General features: G+C 50.7%; 5 protein-coding genes across 5 annotated transcripts; 4 read left to right on the plus strand and 1 right to left on the minus strand.

The window, feature by feature from the left end:
* Nucleotides 1–728: 728 nt before the first annotated feature.
* Nucleotides 729–4,508, plus strand: N7457_006595 (aminophospholipid-translocating P4-type ATPase NEO1; the record flags this gene model as incomplete). Its single annotated transcript, XM_057177639.1, has 1 exon — nucleotides 729–4,508. One exon carries the CDS (start codon nucleotides 729–731, stop codon nucleotides 4,506–4,508), a length of 3,780 nt encoding a protein of 1,259 aa, XP_057029383.1.
* Nucleotides 4,509–5,337: 829 nt separating this feature from the next.
* On the plus strand, nucleotides 5,338–6,566 carry N7457_006596 (ribosome biosynthesis protein MAK16; the record flags this gene model as incomplete). Its single annotated transcript, XM_057177640.1, has 2 exons — nucleotides 5,338–5,552; nucleotides 5,666–6,566. 2 exons carry the CDS (start codon nucleotides 5,338–5,340, stop codon nucleotides 6,564–6,566), a joined length of 1,116 nt encoding a protein of 371 aa, XP_057029384.1.
* Nucleotides 6,567–7,099: 533 nt separating this feature from the next.
* N7457_006597 (uncharacterized protein) lies at nucleotides 7,100–7,801 on the plus strand (the record flags this gene model as incomplete). The annotated part of the gene is made up of 1 exon (XM_057177641.1): nucleotides 7,100–7,801. One exon carries the CDS (start codon nucleotides 7,100–7,102, stop codon nucleotides 7,799–7,801), a length of 702 nt encoding a protein of 233 aa, XP_057029385.1.
* Nucleotides 7,802–9,458: 1,657 nt separating this feature from the next.
* On the plus strand, nucleotides 9,459–11,189 carry N7457_006598 (putative MFS sugar transporter; the record flags this gene model as incomplete). The annotated part of the gene is made up of 2 exons (XM_057177642.1): nucleotides 9,459–10,026; nucleotides 10,090–11,189. The coding sequence occupies 2 exons, from the start codon at nucleotides 9,459–9,461 to the stop codon at nucleotides 11,187–11,189; spliced, it is 1,668 nt and encodes a 555-aa protein (XP_057029386.1).
* A 350-nt stretch (nucleotides 11,190–11,539) lies between these two features.
* On the minus strand, nucleotides 11,540–13,281 carry N7457_006599 (ankyrin repeat domain-containing protein; the record flags this gene model as incomplete). Its single annotated transcript, XM_057177643.1, has 2 exons — nucleotides 11,540–12,705; nucleotides 12,783–13,281. 2 exons carry the CDS (start codon nucleotides 13,279–13,281, stop codon nucleotides 11,540–11,542), a joined length of 1,665 nt encoding a protein of 554 aa, XP_057029387.1.
* Nucleotides 13,282–13,389: the final 108 nt, after the last annotated feature.

The following is a 13,389-nucleotide window of genomic DNA, read 5'->3' on the forward strand; positions in this document are numbered from 1 at the left end:
GGAGGGATCAACCTGACACGTCTCCAATGACGCCTCAGGAGATCAACAATCGTAAAAGAGAACAGGGGGTCTCGACGTCAACTTAAGAATCCATTAAACAGTGTAGATATAAAACAGAGCAAAAAACTCAAAGAAGAAATCGATCATGAATGCATCAGTTGATGGCAACGGAAAAAAAGGCTGTCGGACCGTCTTGGAATGCGACAGCACAAGGCGATCCCAGCCTATGATCATGGATTCCCCCGGGGCCAAATTGCGCTGAGTCATCAGACTGCTCCCCCAAATAGGATAAACCCAAACCGGTGTGCGGAATATCCAATAGTCCGGCTTTATGCCAGGTAACCTTAAAAGTGCAGCATTACGTCAGCCAGACATTGTCCCCGGTCAAGAGTTATGCACTCATGTGATTGCGTGGCCCAACAGGCAGTTATCGATCGTCCTTGAAGAAGATAGAGCGCAATTCACCATTTGCGGATTTCCTTTTGAATTTTTGATGGTCGTGGCGTTCACCGTGTTTCAGACACAAGAGCGCTTCGTGTCCTATTCCGTTCCCCGCAGCTTCCCTACACTCTTTCATCGTCATGCCGCATGAGAGTCTCGATCAATGCCACCATCGCACATGACAACATATACCTGAGATGAACCTTTTTTTTATGCAAGGTCCAGAAGCATCAGCTTGCATCCACTCGGCAATTAATTCGATCTAAACCCATATCAGCTTCCCAAGAATGCCTTCCTCATCCGACTACATACACCCCCTAGACCATTCCGATGCGCGAGACGGCTTCTCCGATTCGGACGACGACTTGGACCTAGAGGAGCTAGACCCAAGCACAACATCACCTCAACAGTCTCGTGAATCCCGAGACTATACTGGCCGCAGCAGAAACTATGGACCGGGCATCGCGCTGCGTAACTTGCGTGTCGGGGCGGGAAGTCGGTGGAGACGTAGCGCGTCTGGACGCGCGGACTTAGAGGATGATACCGAAGCACTGTTAGAGAATGGGGAAGAACAAGGCTTGAGAGGCTCACATGCTAGCTCCCGCAACCTGGAAGATGATGATGCACCGCTCTTAGACCGCAGAGCCTCAACTCGCGATTTCATCGACGAGCCTCCCAAGAAGCGCAGCCTTTTGCGCTTTCCTGGATTCAAAACTCCCAGCTTCCTGCAGAGTGCCTCTAATCGACTTGGATCGAACGATACCAACTCTGTGAATCAGCCTCCCCGTGAAGTGCTGGTCGGGCAGTACCAAACTGCTAAATACCCGGCCAATGTGGTCTCAAATGCAAAATACACACCTTGGAGCTTCCTACCGAGAACCCTTTACAACGAATTCTCCTTCTTTTTCAACATTTATTTTCTACTGGTGGCTTTATCACAGGTCATCCCGGTGCTGCGAATTGGTTACATGTCGTCCTACATTGCGCCCTTAGCCTTTGTGGTTTCAGTATCATTAGGTAAAGAGGCGCTCGATGATATCGGTCGTCGGCGACGAGATGCCGAAGCCAACGCCGAGGAATATTGCACCGTGGCGCTAGGAAGGTCCAATGCCATGGAGGTTACAAAAAAATCACGAGATTTGAAGGTTGGCGATGTGCTCAAAGTCCGCAAGAATCAACGTCTTCCAGCCGATGTGGTGATTCTCAAGAGCATTTCGAACGATTCTGGTAGCCCTCGCCATTCTATGATGGAGGAGAGTGTTCCTAGCGCTCCTTCCGATTTGCTTGAATCAGCTCAGGGGTCCTCCGAGCCCGCAACCAACACCGCATCAAAGACCGCCGAGTCCGCTGAAGCTTCATTTTCAGGTGATACTTTCATCCGAACTGATCAGTTGGACGGTGAAACTGACTGGAAGCTCCGTCTGCCCTCTGTGTTGTCTCAATCGCTTCCTTTGGATGACTTTTGCCGCCTACATGTCACAGCTAGTGCTCCTGATAAGAGAGTCAATGAGTTTGTAGGAACGATTGGGCTAGGACCACCCACGGGACTCTATGATGCTCACGTTGACAAATCATCCGGGTCCCCAGACAATGGAAGAACATCTGGGCCTGAGGAAACTCAATCATCTCCCTTGACGATCGACAATACCGCTTGGGCCAACACGGTCCTTGCCTCTAACACAGTCACCTATGCTGTGATCATCTACACAGGATCTCAAACCCGGGCTTCGCTTTCGACCTCCGCTTCCCGGTCAAAGGTCGGCCTATTAGAATACGAGATCAACAACCTCACCAAAATTCTCTGCGTCCTCACACTTACTCTCTCGATCATTCTTGTCGGGTTGGAAGGATTCGAACCAACAAACGATAAGAAATGGTACGTTGCCATCATGATCTATCTCATTCTCTTTTCCACAATCATTCCCATGAGTCTTCGAGTCAATTTAGACATGGCCAAGTCGGTATATGGCCGATTCATCGAACGGGACAAAGATATCCCAGGAACGGTCGTTCGCACCAGTACAATCCCAGAAGATCTAGGAAGGATTGAATATCTGCTTTCAGATAAGACCGGCACGTTGACTCAAAATGAAATGGAACTCAAAAAGATCCACGTTGGCACAGTGTCATACGCCAACGAGGCAATGGACGAAGTCTCGTCGTTTATTCGTCAAGCCTTCGCCCTTTCAGGCAAGACCTTGATAACACCCTCAACTGTCTTTGGAACCCAAGCCGGTCATGCCACAGCGCCCCGGGCAAGAAGAGAGATTGGCTCTCGGGTTCGGGATATCATCTTGGCGCTTGCCCTCTGCCACAACGTCACCCCAACCACGGAGGAGGAAGATGGCCAGAAGATCACCAGTTATCAAGCATCATCACCCGACGAAATTGCCATCATTCGGTATACCGAAGAGGTGGGATTAAAGCTAGCATATCGTGATAGACAGAGTATCGTCCTGGAATCTACGGACTCCCAGCAGGTCGTGGTCCGTGCTCGGATCCTTGACATATTCCCCTTCACATCTGACACCAAGCGGATGGGAATTATTGTCCAATTTCAGCATAATGAGAATGTGCTCGAGTCCGACAAAGAAGATAGTGAAATTTGGTTCTATCAGAAGGGTGCAGACACCGTCATGACATCTATTGTTGCAGCCAATGACTGGCTAGATGAGGAGACCACAAATATGGCTCGAGAAGGGTTGCGAACGCTTGTTGTTGGACGCAAACGGATCTCCGCGCAGCAATACGAGGTCTTCTCTGCCAAGTATAAGCAGGCATCACTGTCTTTCCAAGGGCGAGATGCTGGCATGGCGAAGGTTGTGAGCGAATATCTCGAACAAGATTTAGAGCTTTCCGGTGTGACCGGCGTGGAGGATCGGCTGCAACGCGACGTCAAGTCGTCTCTAGAGCTGCTACGCAATGCTGGTGTCAAGATCTGGATGCTAACGGGTGATAAGGTGGAGACAGCACGTTGCGTCGCTATTTCTGCCAAATTAGTCTCCCGGGGCCAGTATATCCATACCGTTACCAAAATGACGGACAAGTCAACTGCACAAGAAGCCCTTGACTTTTTGCGCAACAAGACTGACTGTTGTCTGTTGATTGATGGCGAGTCCCTGAACCTGATGCTCGGCCAGTTCAAAACAGCATTCATCTCTGTTGCAGTACTACTACCTGCTGTGATCGCATGCCGATGCTCCCCAACCCAAAAAGCCGAGATTGCCGACCTTATTCGCCAACACACAAAGAAACGTGTCTGTTGTATTGGGGACGGCGGCAACGATGTCTCGATGATTCAATCAGCCGATGTCGGAATCGGTATCGTGGGCAAAGAAGGTCGTCAGGCATCCCTCGCGGCCGACTTCAGCATCACCCAGTTCCATCACATCACTAAGCTTTTAGTCTGGCATGGTCGCAACTCGTACAAGCGATCCGCCAAACTTGCACAATTCATTATGCATCGTGGCTTGATCATCAGTGTCTGCCAGACCATGTACAGCATCGCCAGTCATTTCGATCCCAAGGGCTTGTTCATCAACTGGCTCATGGTCGGATATGCAACTGTCTACACCAATGCACCAGTTTTCTCACTCGCCTTTGATCGAGACGTGGACGAGCGCCTTGCTAATCTCTATCCAGAGCTCTACAAGGAGCTCAAGACGGGAAAGAGTCTTAGTTACCGCTCGTTCTTCGGTTGGATTTTAATCTCTGTGTACCAGGGTGCAGTGATACAGGGTCTTTCCCAGATCTTATTGGACACTATCACAGGGCCGCGTCTCATCAGTCTTTCCTTCACAGCCCTCGTCCTCAACGAGCTTGGCATGGTCGCAACTGCAATCACAACCTGGCATCCAGTCATGATATTTTGTCTGATCGGCACTCTGCTTGTGTATGCTGGTAGTGTTCCTTTCCTAGGCGAATATTTCGACCTTGGTTACGTGATCACTCTCGACTGGCTGTGGCGCGTTGTCGTTGTGCTGGCTGTGTCCCTTGTCCCCGTCTGGGCTGGCAAAATGATCAAACAATCGTGGCGCCCACCGAGTTACCGGAAAGTCCGTGGATAGAGTTGGTGCTTCTCATGATTCGGTGCATCTTGGCGATTCTCTCATTTAGACTTTTTTTTCGCTCTCTCTTTACTCTCGTTGCTCGACTTACCACCGATCTAGTATCCCGTGGCTCTCTGTATATCTATTCTTAGCATCTTGTTCTGAAGAGCGCATCTGGCGTTAGGTCACCTCCATTTAATCGGAGAATTGTCAATCTATTTCGGTTGACCTGGATTTGATGTCTGATAAAAGTATCCCAGTTCCTCCGACATGGAGGCAAAAGATTGGCATCAATCAACCCCCTATCGAAAGGACTACACATGGCAATACCCCGTAGGTCTATATGCCTATATTCACCATTGAAATACACATACACATTATAGAAGTTGTTCCGTGCCCATGCTTCTTGTTCAAATATGTGGACAATTCAGGAGAATGTTGATGGCTAAGAACGACTGACATATATATCAGCCATAGGTTCACAGCAAACATGTTTCTACCATATCTACTTATATTCTGTTCATTTGATGCTCTATACAATATGGACAAGTAAGTATATATGTTATATACGGGCTGTGCTCTACACAAGCTTTGTAGAGACCTGGTTGATATTTCCATGTTGTTTAGAGTAGTCGTTCAATCCAAGTTAGCAAGAATTCCAGCCCAGTTGCACCAGAATGATTGGCTCATTGGGGTGGAAATGAATCAAGCCAAGTTTTCTGATAGCTTCAACATTACTATCGATGCCATACTCGATTCTGAACCATCTATATCGCGTAGGCGATCGAGCACCCAGAATCCGGTAGTATGGGTTGTTAGGAAATTGATGCCAAGGCCCGTTCCGCCAATGACGTTGCGCAAAACCGATAAGCAAGCACGTGACATTCCTACTCAGGCAGGCGGTCAACACATATCGAATCTTTTTTTTTTCTTCGGGGTCAAACACCCGCTGCATAGCCTCGAAGACCAACCACTTTTTTCGGTTGCCAATTTCTTGCCCATCATGTCTGACGAAATTGTCTGGCAAGTGATCAACCAGCAGTTCTGCTCCTACAAGCTCAAGTGAGTATCTATCTACAGTCGCTGGATATCCAGCCCGCAGATCCTTCAATGGCCATTTTGCATCGACAATAAAAACAGGAATCTTGGACTAATCATTTCAATCTTCCGTGTAGAACAACCAAAGATCAGAACTTCTGCCGCAATGAATACAACGTCAGCGGTCTGTGCAATCGCCAGTCCTGCCCATTGGCCAACTCGCGATATGCGACAGTGCGAACCGACCCCGAAACAGGCGTCATGTATCTTTACATGAAGACCGTCGAACGAGCCCATATGCCCAGCAAATGGTGGGAACGTGTGCGCCTCTCCTCCAACTACGCCAAAGCCCTCGAGCAGGTCGATGAGCGCCTCATCTACTGGCCCAAGTTCTTGACCCACAAGTGCAAGCAGCGTCTCACCCGCCTGACGCAGGTCAACATTCGCATGAAGAACATCGCTAAGGAGGATGAGCGCCTCGGAGAGAAGGTTGTTCCCAAGCTGGCGCCGAAGGTCCGCCGTCGTGAGGAGACTCGTGAGCGCAAGGCCGAGTCCGCCGCTAAGGTCGAGAGAGCCATTGAGCGCGAGCTTATCGAGCGTCTGCGCAGTGGTGCTTACGGTGATCGGCCGCTCAACGTTGAGGAGGGTATCTGGAAGAAGGTCCTCCGCGGTCTTGAGCGTGCCGGTGACGGTGAGCGTGATGTGGATATGGATGATGGTGAAGAGTATGAGGATGAGGAGGAAGAGGGTGTTGGCGAGGTCGAGTATGTTAGCGACCTCGACGAGGAGGAGGACCTCGAGGATATGGAGGATTGGCTGGGTGTTGACTCAGCTGATGACTCCAGCGACTACGACGATGAGAGCGATGAGGATGAGGACAGCGAGGACGATGAAGTTCCTAGCGAGGATGAGAAGAAGCCCAAGCCTAGTACCAAGCGGAAGCACGCCGCTCCCCAGGCGAAGCCTCGCAAGAAGGGCCCCCGCATTGAGATCGAGTACGAGACCGAGAGTGCTGGCAAGGACCAGCTCATGGCATGATTTTGTCGCTGTTAGAGGATTTGGGAAAAGTTCACCTGATCTTGCATGGCGTTTAGGTTGTCAATTCTTTTGTTTTATATTCTGTGCTAGTGATCGGGCATCATACCCTGTTATATTGCATCCACTACAACTTACGATCCCATTTTATTATCAATCATACCGTTTGATATCTTTTCAAGTAGTCAAATCTGTTGAGTATTTTATTTGCAACAAGATGGCCCTGGTGGCCTTGTCAAAGTGAAACATATGATCACGTGGCGACTATTGGCCAATGAAGGTCCACAGCTTCTCCGTTTGGTTCTCCTTTGAACGACTTCCATCTCACCCCAGAAGCCGGTTCTTCTGTTAATACACCCATTAATACAGCTATTACAACCATTGAACCATCCTCATCTCTTGTTCGACTCTCCAACCCTGCATCCCTTGCATTGCCTCCCCACAAACAAAGCTCCAGCTCCGAGACAACCCCACCCCGCATCCAAGCTGCCATTCTGCAGACACATTACTCAACCCCAACATTCCCCTGCAACAATATGAGCTCGTACTTCTCATCCTTGTCTACCTCCTCAGCCATCTCTGGGTTGGGCTCGCGGCTCACCAATCTCCGCCGCGCCATCACGCTCGGTGACGAGGGAGACGACCCCGACAACGAAGACTGCTCCCACGTCTCCAACGCTCTTCGAGCTTATTACACTGAAAAGGGCCGCCCATTTCCCCCATGGCTCCCACAAGACCCCAAGGGCCCTGCTCCGACACCTACCCGCACCATCGCGACTTCACAGCTCCCCTCCGGGAGCTACAACCAAGGACCTTCCAACCTCAACTCTGGCCGGGGTGGCGGTCTGGGTGATTTATGGGGTGACGCCCCTACATCTCAATTGCACCCGCAGACAGCCAGCCTCCGTCGCGGCCGGGGTAGTAACGCACCGCCGCTCGCTACCGCTAACAGCGCGCCATCGGGCTCTGTCCCCTCGCCCGGCCCAGGCCTCACACATTCTCAGTCCCACTCGCCTGTTGGTTCAGCCTCTCCTCACCCTTCTGGAGCGCGACCATTGCCCAGCCAACGTTCTGGGTCATACCAGTCTTCTCAGGCTCGTCCGAACTTGGACCGTGCTGGATCCGGCGGTGGCTCTGCCCAGGAACGACTGCGAGCTCGATTGCAAGGCGGAAGGTCTCCCAGTCCCAATGTCGACCCCAGTGTTCGGAAGCCGGTTGGAATGTCTGGAAGACGGTGAGAAGCGGACTGGCCTCATCTCGTACAACAGTGTAGTGAAAAGCATGGCGCTGGGAGTTATCTGTTTTCTGTCCATGTGTACACATATCTTAGCGGCAAAGTTAATTTAAGCATGATCAAATATTCAAATATTCAAATCTATAAGAGTAGAGAGTGTGTTGTTTGAGAAATAGCGTAGACTCGAGAAACCTGGCATTTCCCCCCGAGCTTCAGGCATATGGAGTTTAGGCTGAATGCAACTTCTCCAAACTCAGTCTTAAGTACTCCGTACTCTGTCCGGAGTACACCCAAGTTGCTCATATCACTGATGAGGTAGGGATCAACGTTTTAACCATCACAACGAGTCAAGATATGCGATGTCTTCCCCATGATTGGGCCTCACGACCCGGGATTGCTTGGCGTACGCCACTCAAGCCAAGCACCGCCAGTAACGAATGATCATCTCGGCTTGCGCTGGGGGAAAAATCCCGCATTTTCCCATCCGACCCCGACGGCGTTCTCCCGTGTTTTGCTTGGGGGCCGTGACCTTCTCCGAGGTCTAGGCGATGCAGAAGCTGGTTTCCAGCACCCTCCGCTTGTGAAGCACAGACTACAACATATGCGCTAGGTACAACATAGAAGACTGTTGACGAATCCAAGGCCATGCCTGAAGCCTCATTGACCAAACAGGTTGGTCACAATGTGTCTATCTTCCCCGAAGTGTCTCCGATATACAGCAATTCACTCCACGGGGACCCCAACTCAGCTCTAGCGTCTTCCCCCTTCCGGATTATGTCCGAAATGTGGCCCGTATGATATGCAATCCATTTTCACTTGCTAGCTGATCGGTTTCACTTTGACTGTCGGGAGAATCTTCTGCCACGGAATCCATTTCGCTCTACAAAATGTATACCCAGACGAGATATCGCTGTGCCGGCAACATCGACGGGAAGCCGGGAATATTCCAGAAGTATGCCGACCTTATGCGATGACATCTATGTCAATCTGAGGTCTGAGGGCCGCTTTGCCCATGGATTAACGGTCGTGCTCCCTGGAACGAACGACATAAGCTTTGATGGCATACGATTCGCCCAGCGCCCCGATGTGTCTCTTGAATCCTCCCCCGGTCTTGATGCCTCCACATTCCTGATCCCTGCCATGCAGCGTATTTGCCTGCATGAGTCCTGTTTTGACCTCCCGGTGAGCCCGCGTTTTCGTTCTTCCCTTTCATCTCCTCAATACGTCTGATCTCCCCGGAGTGGTTGGACCCGGTTCTCCACCTTTTCTCTCCACATATGGGAAAGTACGGAGTGCATACTCCGTACGGAGTACTCCAGGTGAACTTGGTCTGTGTCATGATTCGACCAATAGTTAGTGCATCCCCAGGCGCTTTCTGAATTTGCTTTTCGCCGGACCCCCACACCGAGCTTTGTCGTAATATCGAACAACCGTCCCGATCATCGTCGGGACTGTCCTCAAATAGACTTATGTTTCTCCCCCTCTCCTTCAGTCTGCCAGATGGTGCCATTTATTATTTCATTTCCATTTCCATTCTCCAACACTTCTGGTCCCTGCCCCGCCAGAGCCTGAAGTGACGGTTTCACTCCACTTTTATACTTCATATTTTCCAATAGACCGTTCCTACACAGATATCTCGCTAGAACGGGGCTTCGTCAATCATGACCGACCCTAAAGATATCGAGGCACCTCACAATGCCCACCACGAAGAGAAGGATGCTGTCCCCCTCGAGATAGACGATGTGGCAGATCAAAAGCTCCAGAATCAGAATGAAGCCGCAATGGATGCGGAGCTTCACCAGCTAGAAGAACAGGTGTACACCCTGCCCAAGTCCCGGTTTGAGATGACTCTATCCAACCCGGCGAAATTCACCTATATTCTCGTCGCATTCGCTTCGATGGGTGGTATGCTATCTGGTCTTGATCAGTCGCTCATCAGCGGTGCAAACCTCTATCTCCCCGTTGATCTGCACTTGTCCTCAGCGGATAATAGTCTGGTCAACGCCGGAATGCCGCTTGGAGCTGTTGCCGGTGCCCTTATCCTTTCCCCAGCGAACGAGTACCTCGGTCGTCGTATGGCTATCATCGTCTCTTGCGTTCTATACACCATCGGAGCTGCCCTGGAGGCTGGCGCTATCAACTTCGGAATGATCTTCGCTGGCCGATTCATTCTCGGCGCTGGTGTCGGTTTGGAAGGTGGTACTGTTCCTGTCTATGTTGCCGAGTGTGGTATGTATCTCCACGTTCACCGAACTAGGATATGTCTCCAAATCTAACCCCACCGTCCCATAGTCCCCCGCAGACTCCGTGGTAACCTCGTTTCCCTCTACCAACTGAACATCGCCCTAGGCGAAGTCCTCGGCTACGCAGTCGCGGCGATGTTCGTCAGCGTGGAAGGCAACTGGCGTTACGTCCTAGGCTCCTCACTCGTATTCTCGACCATCCTCTTCGTGGGAATGCTCTTCCTCCCCGAAAGTCCCCGATTCCTAATGCACAAGGGACGCGAGATCGAAGCATACGCAGTGTGGAAAAAGATCCGCGGATTCAACGATCTCGAAGCCAAAGACGAGTTCCTCGGCATGCGACAAGCCGTTACATCCGAAAGCGAAGAGCAAGCACGGACAAAGAAGTACGCATGGATGGATTTCTTCACTGTGCCTCGTGCGCGGCGCGCCATGGTGTATGCCAATATCATGATCTTCCTCGGTCAATTCACCGGCGTCAACGCGGTTATGTACTACATGTCGACTCTGATGCAAGCCATCGGCTTCAACGACAAGGATGCAGTCTTCATGTCTCTCGTCGGTGGCGGAGCGCTATTGATCGGCGCTATCCCAGCTGTGTTGTACATGGAACGCTTCGGTCGTCGCTACTGGGCCAATGCCATGCTTCCGGGCTTCTTCATCGGCCTTGTGCTCGTCGGCGTCGGATATGCCATCGACTTTGTCAAATACCCGGCCGCCGCGCAGGGAGTTTACCTCACCGGTATTGTACTGTACATGGGCTTCTTCGGTTCATATGCTTGCTTGACCTGGGTCATACCTTCGGAGGTATTTCCCACGTATCTGCGTTCATATGGAATGACGACCGCAGATGCAAACCTGTTCCTATGCTCATTTATCGTTACTTACAACTTCACTCGAATGATGGAATCCATGCAGCGCATTGGCTTGACACTCGGCTTTTACGGCGGTATTGCCATCGTGGGCTGGGTATACCAGATTATCTTCATGCCGGAGACCAAAAACAAGTCTCTTGAAGAGATTGATGAGCTATTCTCACTTCCTACTTCGGTTATTGTGAAGCGTAACTTGAAGCAGACTGCACAGGTTGTTCGGGACTTGTCGCGGTTCCGTCTTAAGAAGGTGTTTTCTCCGGAGCCATACAAATAAATGGGTGGCGATGCATTGGTTTGGGAATTGGGTTACGAGGAGATGGCTTGTTTCGTGGTATGCGATGTGATGTTATGATTTGATCCTTTGATACTTTCTTATATACCCCAATCTATATATTCTGGGTCATTTTATTCATGCTTGCGAGCATAAAACGTTCAGATTTTCGGGAGGCCGGTTTGTCCATATCTTCCTACGTTTGTATTCAGTAATATCCAATACTCCATCTAGGCAAGCTGGGCAACTTCGACAGGTACTGAGATGACCCAGACTGCCTTGGATGGTAGACCTAGAGGGGTTCGTAGTGATCTCTTCCCAATCCGCAGTCCAACGATGCTGGTGAGATTTGTTTATATTGATGATTCTTGTTTCATCAATAACGCAGTGGATGATTCAGGACTGATGCTGCGTTTGGCCTCAGCCAGCGACTCCCGCTCACAACGAAACGAGATAGGCCATTCAGCTGGCCCCGAACATGCGCACTGATAATCACTCTGAGCGAGATAGTGCGGCGGGTGAATATCCTCGATCTCCGTCTGTCCAAGTTCAAGCCCATGATCCAATAATAATTCTTTGACCAATGTAGACCCCCGTTCACCTTCAGATCCAAACCAACCTCGCGACCATCTCTCCGCCCAATCAAGAGCCGTCCAACCATGCGCATCCTTGCTATTCACGTCTATCTTCTTTGAATCGAGAAGAAACTTGACTGCCTCGAGATGGTTGTTCATGGCTGCTGCGTGTAAACATGACATTTGATCATATCTTTCAGGGCAAGGGTCGATCTCAGCGCCAGCAGCCAGAAGTAATTTGATCACTTCAGTATGGCCTTCATGGGCCCCGAAGAAGACAGCCATGGACCCAAGTGAATGATCTGGCCACAGGCGAGAGTGGGCAGATAGCAACATTGAAACGGTTCTTACATGGCCATACTGAGCCGCACACACCAAAGCTTGCCAATTCATCTTATTGAGATCTGTCTCTCGTTGTGTGGTGTGCTCGAGCAAGATCTCCACGCACTCATCGTGTCCGTGCATGGCTGCCAAGGCGAGGGGTGATATGCTCATACTGCTAGGATCAGAGTCCACTAGGGCGCCTCGATCGAGCAAATATTTCACCGTAACCAGACACCCAAACTCTGCTGCCCTTGACAACGGAGAGGGACGACTTTTGTCTGTGTAGTCCAAGGCAGCGCCGTGATCAACCAGAAGCTCCACGAAAGATTGGTAGCCACATGCAGCTGCCGCAGTCAATGATGTCTGGCTCTCCGAATCTGCGATGTCAATATCAACCCCGTGCTGGAGCAAGAGGGTGACGATATCCTTGTACCTTCCCGCAGACAGTGCTGATGGCGGAATAGAGGAGCTGAAATCCCTATGCTTCGACCTAGATTTAGGGCAGCTGCAGAGGTCCTCCCAATATTCGATATCTGGCCAAGCAAGTGGGAGAGGAACCAGTGGCTCGTAAAGCACTTTCCCCTCGCAGACGAGGGGAGGAGCTTTGGTGAGAGGAGGTGCTGATGATCCCTTAAAGAATCCTTTCCAGGCAATCCCACCCATTCAGGCGATCCTGCCCAATGCAGTGCTGTCTGACCCAGTTTATCTACAGAATTTGGATTTGCACCGGCATCCAGAAGCAGACGCGCAACACCAATGTGTCCTCCCTCCGCTGCGTACGACAACGGAGTGCGACCAGCTGGGCATTTAATATCGACTTTGATCGTTGATATTTTCAACAGCGTTTCAACCATCACCTCATCATTCCTGACCGCTGCCCAGGCGAGGGGAGGCCAGAAAATTGTCTTTGGAGGACGCCCGTAGGCCAGCTTGTTTGGATCCAGGTTTTTCTTTAACTTGTCGGGTCTATTCGCGTTGAGTTTGAGGATCATCTGTACTGTCTGTGTATGACCCTTCTGAGCGGCGAAGCTGATAACCCTATAAGCTCCGTCTGAGCCGATTTCGGCTTCATACAAAGAGTGGTTGAATATGCCATGGAGTCGTCGACTAGTGGAAATGAGGGCATTCAGGTCGTTCTGCGACCTGAGCTCGCTTGCAACTTGCAACAGGCACTCAGTTGGCAAAGCCAATAACATCTTTTCAATTGTTAGGATAGAAGACGGGGATTCTGACGTGTCATGTATTTGGTGACGGGGAAAGGGGCAGCGATCATAAGCACTAGGAACTATTAAAGACAGGGTTTG

This window comes from Penicillium paradoxum, assembly GCF_028828445.1.
Source record: "Penicillium paradoxum strain IBT 22861 chromosome Unknown utg000006l_segment0_segment0, whole genome shotgun sequence".
NCBI lineage: Eukaryota > Fungi > Ascomycota > Eurotiomycetes > Eurotiales > Aspergillaceae > Penicillium > Penicillium paradoxum.